The sequence below is a fragment of the Thamnophis elegans genome, chromosome 2 (genome assembly GCF_009769535.1).
Source record: "Thamnophis elegans isolate rThaEle1 chromosome 2, rThaEle1.pri, whole genome shotgun sequence".
NCBI lineage: Eukaryota > Metazoa > Chordata > Lepidosauria > Squamata > Colubridae > Thamnophis > Thamnophis elegans.
Genome location: NC_045542.1, coordinates 79,275,637 through 79,284,393, shown reverse-complemented (window position 1 = coordinate 79,284,393; position 8,757 = coordinate 79,275,637). Strand labels below are relative to the sequence as shown.

Here is an 8,757-nt window from a genome sequence, read left to right as displayed (position 1 = left end):
AGAACTTTTTTTGGGGGGGGGAAATCACAAAATACAAAGACCTACAAATAAGAATGACTGTGGCAAAAGAAAGCAAAGATAGTACCAATTTTAATAGGTGCCTTAGGTGCAATCTGAAAACATCTGAAGCTCCACTTTAACACTATTGGCATTGACAATATCACCCTCAGTCAATTTGAAAAGACGACTTTAGTTCACACAACTTACATCCTGCAAAAATACCTTTAATACCATCAAACAATAAGATCTGCCTATCCCAGATTCCTGGGAAGGACCCAATAGGTGAATAAAAATGCCAAATACAGTCTAAACCTCTGGTGACTGTGCTATAAACCATAACAATAGCAGTAATAACACAAAAAAGAGTATTAGTAGCATTATGATGATTTCAGAAATGATGCAGCCAGAGGTTTGGTCAGGAAGAAGAATGTTTTGATTTGATGATGCTTTCTCCCTTCTTTTATTTACAAAGCAAGTTTTGATTTTTAAAAAATCAATATGTTAGTGGTTATATGTTTGAAAATCTAGTAAAGAAAATTTCTTTTTCAGCAATGATGCTATCCTGAAAGCCTTTATGTAAGCACTTGTTTTGATTATTCATAATGTTGTGTATTTTCTGGTAGGTTTGGTTTTGATCTTTGTAAAAATAGCTCAGTCCAAATAAATTAAGCTTTGCTTTTTTTCCTGTGGCGTCTTCTTGTATAGCAGAAACATACACATTTCCTCAGTCAAAATCAGCTGTAGTTTGGCCTTCTAGATCTGAATGAGATGGCAGTGAGAAAGGTTTACCCTGTGCCTACTCCACATACAACCATTTCTCATTTAGCCTCTATTATTTCCAAAGAAGCTTTGGAAAGCTTCTTTTCTTCTTTAATTTTGAAAATTACCAGCCCTTGAACAAACAGAGAGAAGAACAAGCTAAAGCTTGCATAGGCTCCCTCCAAAGGCTTGTAATTTTTAATGTAACATTATTAAACAAGTGACTCATGGATAATCGTACTAACCACATTATCTGAATTACATTTGAGCTTAATTTAAATGAAAATCATATTAAATCCAATGTAGTTTTTGTCACTTTGGGGACGCTAACTCTTAAATCACTCCTCACAGGTGAAACGTGGCTTCTGCACCCGCCTTCAAGCTGTGCAACCTTGCAATGGATTAAGTCACCTCAAGAGGTCAAGAATACATTGAGGAGTTCAATCTTGAGATGGGGCTAAGTGATTCCCAGCATTCCATCTACCTGGCACATAGCAATAGCACTTAGATTTATATACCATTTTATAGTGCTTTACAGAGTCAGCCTATTGTCCCCAACAATCTGGGTCCTCATTTTACCCATCTCAGAAGGATGGAAGGCTGAGTCAACCTTGAGTCTGGTGAGACCTGAACTGCCAAATTGCAGGCAGCCGGAAGTCAGCTGAAGTGCCTGCAGTACTGCACTCTAACCACTCTGCCACTCTTAACTTTGAAATTCCACTAACTTTGAAACACCTTAAATAATAACAGTAGGGTTTTTCAAAACTTCAATCTTATTATTTGACTAGTAAATGCACAAAGTATTTTATTGATAATGTAGAGCCTAGGGTGCATGGATTGAAAGTCTATGGATAAATTTTTCCAATGTTTCTCGGTGCCTGGGATGTGATGAACCAAGTAGAGGCATAGTCTATTGAGTTCTTGGTGCTCTCTGAGCTTGCTTGTTTGCTTGCAAATGTTTCACTCTCTGATTAGGTAACATCATCAGTGTTAGTCAGTGTTCTTTGTTTATATAGCTTAGCTTGCCCTGTCAATATGTTGATGGGGTTGTGGTTTTCTCCTTGGAAGTTTCTTGATTGGGATATTTTCTCCTGGAAACAATACCAATACCAAAACAATACCATTAAACCCTCAAAACAATATCCTAGTAGAAAACAGTATCCTAACCACTGAGAAAATAATCTCTGGCAGGACAACCTCTCTTTGTAATTTCTTCTGACTTATTGTAAGTATTTAGTTATAAATTCTGTTGGCGCTTGTTACACCAACACAGACATACATTTCATAGTTCTTTTGCCATGCTTAAAGAGCACATGCTTTGTGATGAATAAATGATGAGCATGGCAGTGCACAAAATGAAACAAACACAAGATTAAAAAGTTATGATATTTATCTAATTACCATATTTTTCAGACTATAAGATGCTCCGGACTATAAGACTCACCTAGCTTTTGGGGAAGAAAACAAGAAAAAAAAAACCTGCCTCTGTCTTCCAGCAATTTGTCTCATTGCAGCAAACAGCAAACAGCCTGGTCAGCTTCAGCACATCCTGATTTAGCATGAGCAGCTGATTGGCGGTTGGATCAGCCTCCCAGAATATTGCCAATCAACTGTTCCAAGTGGCGGGAATTTCCACCCATTTTTTTTGAGGGGTGGGGGTGGGAGTGTGTCTTATAGACCAAAAAATACTGTACTTACCAAGCACAGATAAATTACAGTAAAGTAACCAAAATACCTTTACAATCTCCCAGGAAAAGGCATGTCACAATTTTTGAGCACCCCTAATGTTTGGAAATTGAAAGTTGAAAAATTTGACATGCCCTGTAATGAATGTATTGCTTTCTTTGACTCCAAACTGCATTTTGTTCAGGCCAAATATTGACTACTTGTTGTACAACCACAACTGAGTCCAAAAGTTTTGTTGTTAAGCGAGATATGTGTTAATTATGTTTTGCCCCATTTCATCGCAGTTGTTAAGTGAACCATTACAATTGATAAGTTAGTAACCTGGTTGTTAAAGAAATAAAGAAAGGAAGGAAGGAAGGAGGGAGGGAGGGAGGGGGAAAAGGAAAGATATAAGAAATAATAGTTACTGCAAAAAATCACAGCAAGTTTCAATTCTATGATCAGGAATGTGCTAGGGCTGCATGCCAAAAGGATGGAGAGGACCAGGTCAAAATATAAGTAAATTAATCAACCTGCCTCTTATGCTTTACAATATTCTCCTTTGTTTATATTCAAATTTACAGTTCAGTGGCAACCTTGGGGATGGTTCAGAAACCAAGTTCAAAGCTTTTGACAGGTATTGCCTTGGAATAGCAGATTTTCTAGTGGCTAAGAATGTTTTCCCAAAAAGATTATTATTTTCAGCTACTACTCACAGGCAAGAAGCAGTTCATTAATATTTAATATTAATATTAAACATTGTTTAACATTTTAGTATTAAAAATACTTTAATACTTTATTATATATATTTGTTTTGACCCTGGATCCTATCCAGCATATTTTCCAATGCCAGCCACCAGAGTCTGGGAATTGTTTCATTGCAATTCTGAATTGAAGAGCCGAGGTGGCGCAGTGGTTAAATGCAGCACTGCAGGCTACTTCAGCTGACTGCCGTTCGGCTGTTCAAATCTCACTGGCTCAGGTTGACTCAGCCTTTCATCCTTCCGAAGTGGGTAAAATGAGGACCAGGATTGTTGTTGGGGGCAATATGCTGACTCTGTAAACCGCTTAGAGAGGGCTGAAAGCCCTATGAAGCAGTATATAAGTCTAACTGCTATTGCTATTGCTAATTTGGTGTAAAGAGCATATCAGGCTTTCAATATATGTTTCTTAGCAAACTCTGATGTCATTTAGCAAACCATTTTTTAAAGCAGAAGGTGGCTAGGATATGGCTTGGATGAAAAGTAGAATTTTGTTTAAAGATAAAATAGAACAAACTGCGTGCAGCAGATGATCTATTTATTAAGTGAATATATTTAGCAAATGAGTCCCAAAACATGAAAGTATTCTTCCAAAAATTCCCAATTCAAGGGTGAAATATATTATTTCTGGGAGTTTGTTAGAATTCAAACATAGTTCTGCCTGATGCCACTCAGAACGTATGCTGACCAGACACTCCCAAAGTCACTCTTCTGTTACCCTCTCCTGTCCCAGAGCTTTCAATTTACTTTGAGAAGGAAATATTCTAATGCACCAATAACTCTGTTTATCCTTCCCTTCTTCCCTTTTCCCTCCCCTTCCCAGGAACACAACAGCATGACGGGGGTGAATATAATGGTGACAATGGGGAATGATTCCGTTCCTGTTGGGTATGCCTATCTCATTTGTACCAGAAGAGGGAGCCAGCTTCACAGTGAAATCTGAGTTGCTGAAGTTGGTGAACAACACAATGAATCATATAAAGAGAAAGTGAATGTGCCTTGCTGTCGAGTGCAGAAAGGAGGGGAAGGGAGGAGAGAGGAAAGAAAAGAACCAGAAATAAACCGCGGCAAAAAGATGAAGTGAGTCTTGTCCTTTCAGCTGGGAGTTTGTACCATCAGCACTCAGGAATGGCCCACCCTCATAAACAACTTCTTTATATGGTAAGTTCATGCCTCAGCCCTTAGCATCAACTTGAGTTATGCATGGTCTTTGTTTATGGCAGCTGGTTTGGGTTCATAAGCAGGCAGGTTCTTTGGCTTGACTGTGTGTTGGTAGTAGAGCATTTTGATTCCCCCCCTTGTTTTTCTTTTCGTAAATCATGACCTAAAAGAACGAAAATTCATACGTTCTGGAGGATGAACATCTTTCAGGCATCCTTAAGTCTTAATACACATGTGTGGCCATGCATAATTATACCTAGAGTTTGCACAAATAGCTTGGAAAATTGGATGCCTGATAACAACCGGCTGAGTAATTTTAAAGATCACTTGGGATCATGTTTGCCCATTTATTTATGACTGGAGGATAAATCTATATACCTTGACTGTTTAGAAAGACGAGCAGGATCTTGCGTGCCACTATGCAACCACAGTGGCAGTGGGGAGTTAAAATTAGGATGGCATATTCAAATGTTTGAATATTGTGGAATTTAATTTTCCATTGTTCCTTCACACATAGGGAGAACAGTGTACTTGTTCTGTGCTATAGAAGAGAAAGAGAGAAAGACAGCTTCCTGCAAGAGAAGATATTTTAAGGTCAGGAAATCTAGGTGCATATATTGCTTTATAATGTTATTCATGCCTGGATGTCCTTCCTCTGAGATTTAGAAAAAAGTCCTCAAGCAAACAAATCTTTCCATGCCGGGTTATGTTGCTCTCTATCACTCCAGGCAAAATGAAGCCAATACTTCCAGGACTGTCGGCTTGGCGAGATGAAGAGAAAACTTACGAGTTCGTAGATGCATGTTTAAGGTTAGAGCACAGAAGAATCTGAGGAAACTACCCTATCTCGATGCATTTGAAGGAAAAGGAACCATTGACAATTTCACCTAACATTTGAGAAGTAACGTGCTCTGTGCTTTGATGCACAGAGTTTGCACATGAACCACAAGGGCTGTAGCTGAAACATCCAGGTCGAAAGAGACCTGAACTCTGGATTGGTTGTTATTCTTCTCCTTCATTCTTCCAATGAAAACTAAAAGATCATCAGCACTTTTCAAGATCTTTGCCAGAAAACTGGAAATATCATGTCTTTGCTTTGGATGATTTCATCCTGATGGGGCATTTCAGCAGGATGTACAAAGCGTGACTTGGGTGATGAACATCCAGACGGGACTGCTTTGATACCCACATGAATCATAAAGGCTGGCTGGAATTGAAGGAACTTGTCCACGTCCTGAGCAGGCTAATCCAGAAGAGTCCTCAAAGTTCACTCTGGTGGCTTTTGCTAAAAAAACCCAAAACCCAATGCCTGCTTAGCATTCTTCCACCAGGATATTATTCCCAAAGCAATGAATTCGCTTGCTGTGATTGTAACCCACCGTCTTGCTATGCAATTCAAATCCTAAACATAAAGTTGGAAGAAAGAGAAAAAAAAATGTTTCCCTGGATTAGATACAAGCGACAGAAGTCCGAAAGGTAGGATGGAGAATTTCTTCTGTATGCAAAACTATGATCCTTCTATAAACCTTTTGAATGTTTTAAAAATGTAAATTTATTTTCTTTGCCTCTAGGACGATGAATCTTTATTAAACTATTTGGAACAATGAAAGGAACTGAGTCTCGAGGCTACGTACAAAGGCAGAACTGATCTTTTAATTTCAGAGCAGAAAGGTATGAAGGCTGAGGTGGGTTTAAGATGTCCATCCATTAGAAGGATGAGAAATTTTATCAGCAACCAGAACACTTGAAGAGTTACACTTCATTAGGTCAGAAGGGCTAGTTAAAAGAATCATTAATCTATTTGAGTGAGAAAAAGTGCAAGCTGAAAAGTAATTACGCTCTATACAGAATTCTCTGAGGATTTTTCTCCCACTGGCCTGTTTTTGCTAAGAGTATTCTATTTTTGGCTAATGTTTAAAAGAAGATCGTTTTTTTAAAGGCAGAGGGGGGGATAGGTGGGGAAGGAGGGTAAGCCCTGATGTGATCCACAAGTTGTGATGGATTATCTGTTTGTTTTTGGTTTTTTAAAGTTTTTTTTGAGAGAGAAAGAGAGAGAGAGAGAGAGGAGAGACAGAGAGAGAAAGGGATCCTCCCAAGACCAGAGACTTGAACACGAATCTTAGGATGCCTGCCTGGTTCTGAGCAATTAAATTGTAAGCTGTGTGGGAACACGAGGAGCTGATGCCCCTACCAGGCCTGTGGCATGATTTTGCCTGACAAGGAAAGATGATTTGGAACAACACCACTATGGACGGGGAAGGGTTGCTTGTGAAAAGAGATTCCTGCTTCCGAATCCTCACTGGCTGCTTCCTCTCCTTGCTGATCCTTTCCACACTCCTAGGCAACACCCTGGTCTGTGCAGCTGTCATTAGGTTTCGCCACCTGAGGTCCAAGGTGACCAACTTCTTTGTGATCTCTCTGGCAGTCTCAGATCTTTTAGTTGCCGTCTTGGTCATGCCCTGGAAAGCTGTGGCTGAGATAGCTGGATTCTGGCCTTTTGGATCATTCTGTAACATCTGGGTGGCATTTGACATCATGTGTTCCACAGCCTCCATCTTAAATTTGTGTGTCATTAGCGTGGACAGATATTGGGCCATCTCCAGCCCGTTTAGGTATGAGAGGAAAATGACCCCCAGGGCAGCCTTTGTCATGATCAGTGTGGCGTGGACCTTGTCTGTGTTGATTTCCTTCATCCCTGTACAACTGAACTGGCACAAAGCTAAAACCAGAAGCTTTTCAGACTTAAATGCCAGTTTCCAAGGTGTGGCTATGGACAACTGCGATTCCAGTTTGAACAGGATGTATGCCATCTCTTCCTCCCTTATTAGTTTTTACATCCCAGTGGCCATCATGATAGTCACCTATACAAGGATATATAGGATTGCTCAAAAGCAAATACGACGTATATCAGCCTTGGAACGAGCAGCGGTGCATGCTAAGAACTGTCAAACCACTGCTGGCAACAGGAACAGTATGGATGGCCAGCAACCAGAAAGCTCCTTCAAAATGTCCTTCAAGAGAGAGACTAAAGTTTTAAAGACTTTGTCAGTGATCATGGGAGTGTTTGTATGCTGTTGGCTGCCCTTCTTCATCCTGAACTGCATGGTGCCCTTTTGTGAGTCCAGTATCTCATCCCAGGGAGCAGAGCCATTTTGTATAAGTTCTGCCACATTCGACGTTTTTGTTTGGTTCGGATGGGCCAATTCTTCCTTGAACCCGATCATTTATGCCTTCAATGCAGATTTCCGCAAGGCGTTTTCCACTCTTCTTGGCTGCTATAGACTCTGTCCTTTCTCCATTAATGCGATAGAGACAGTTAGTGTCAACAACAACGGGGGTATGGGTTTTTCCAGTCAGCTTGAACCAAGAGGTTCTAGCCCCAAAGAGTGCAATTTTGTCTATTTGATTCCCCATTCGGTCCTCCGCCCAGAAGAAGAAGGCATAATGAAAAAAGAAGAGGAGGGAGTATTCTCTAAAACCTTGGAAAAAATTTCTCCAACCCTCTCAGGTATTTTGGATTTCGAGGCTGATGTGTCTTTGGAAAAGATCACTCCAATCACGCAAAATGGCCAGCATAAAACCTGAGGTGTAAAGTTGACTCATTAAAACAATATATGATCATTTGAGAAAGATTTTCAACTTTTTTTGTCTGTTTTTAGTAAGAAGGTGTGCTATTGTGAGAATCAAAGCCATCACATAAAATCCAGAACTTAATCAGCTGCTGTTTGACAAAAAACATAAAATTTAAAAAAGAATTCCACCTTTCATACATTGTATTTAAAGATTGTTCTGTGTTGTTCATCTTGAATGGAAATGAATCAAATATGTAGGTACGGTGTAGCTGCAAAAAAACAAAAAAAGGAAAAAAAAAGTTTTAAGTGGATACATGTTTGCAGAAACAGACCTGGAGAAATTAATTTTAATTCTCTGTGTGAATAAAATGTAATAGATTTATATGAGATTCCCATTTGACTTGCATAGTCATTTGTGGGTGTTTATACATTGCAAGAAAAATTTGATAACTTGCCAGATTAGGTGGATGCCTTTTAAAACAATTTTGAACATCAATACAGCCTTATAATAAGAATGGGATATTTTTAATAGTAGGAAGATTATGTGTCAATATTGGCTTTCTTTATTTATTATTTAATTGGGTATTTTTTCATATGTTTAAACAAAACACAACTTAGGATATTTGTATGTATGGTGTTATTCATTGCATTTTTGATCTGTTTACTAGTCAGCACTTTATGAAGAAGAAAAAAGGGAGAATTTACAGCTTTGTCTAGCTAACTTTGGAACTTGTAGGTATTCCAAACGCAGCAAAAGGGATAAATCTCCAGTACCTTTTGCTGCACAAAAAGAGAGGGAGGTGTTTTGTGGGTTCTTTCTGAAGCAGAAGATCAGAATC

General features: G+C 39.1%; 1 protein-coding gene across 1 annotated transcript; it reads left to right on the top strand.

Annotated features, from left to right (window-relative positions):
• Positions 1 to 6,572: 6,572 nt before the first annotated feature.
• Positions 6,573 to 8,101, top strand: DRD1 (dopamine receptor D1). Its single transcript, XM_032211264.1, has one exon. It carries the CDS (start codon positions 6,573 to 6,575, stop codon positions 7,929 to 7,931), a length of 1,359 nt encoding a protein of 452 aa, XP_032067155.1. The 3' UTR covers positions 7,932 to 8,101.
• Positions 8,102 to 8,757: the final 656 nt, after the last annotated feature.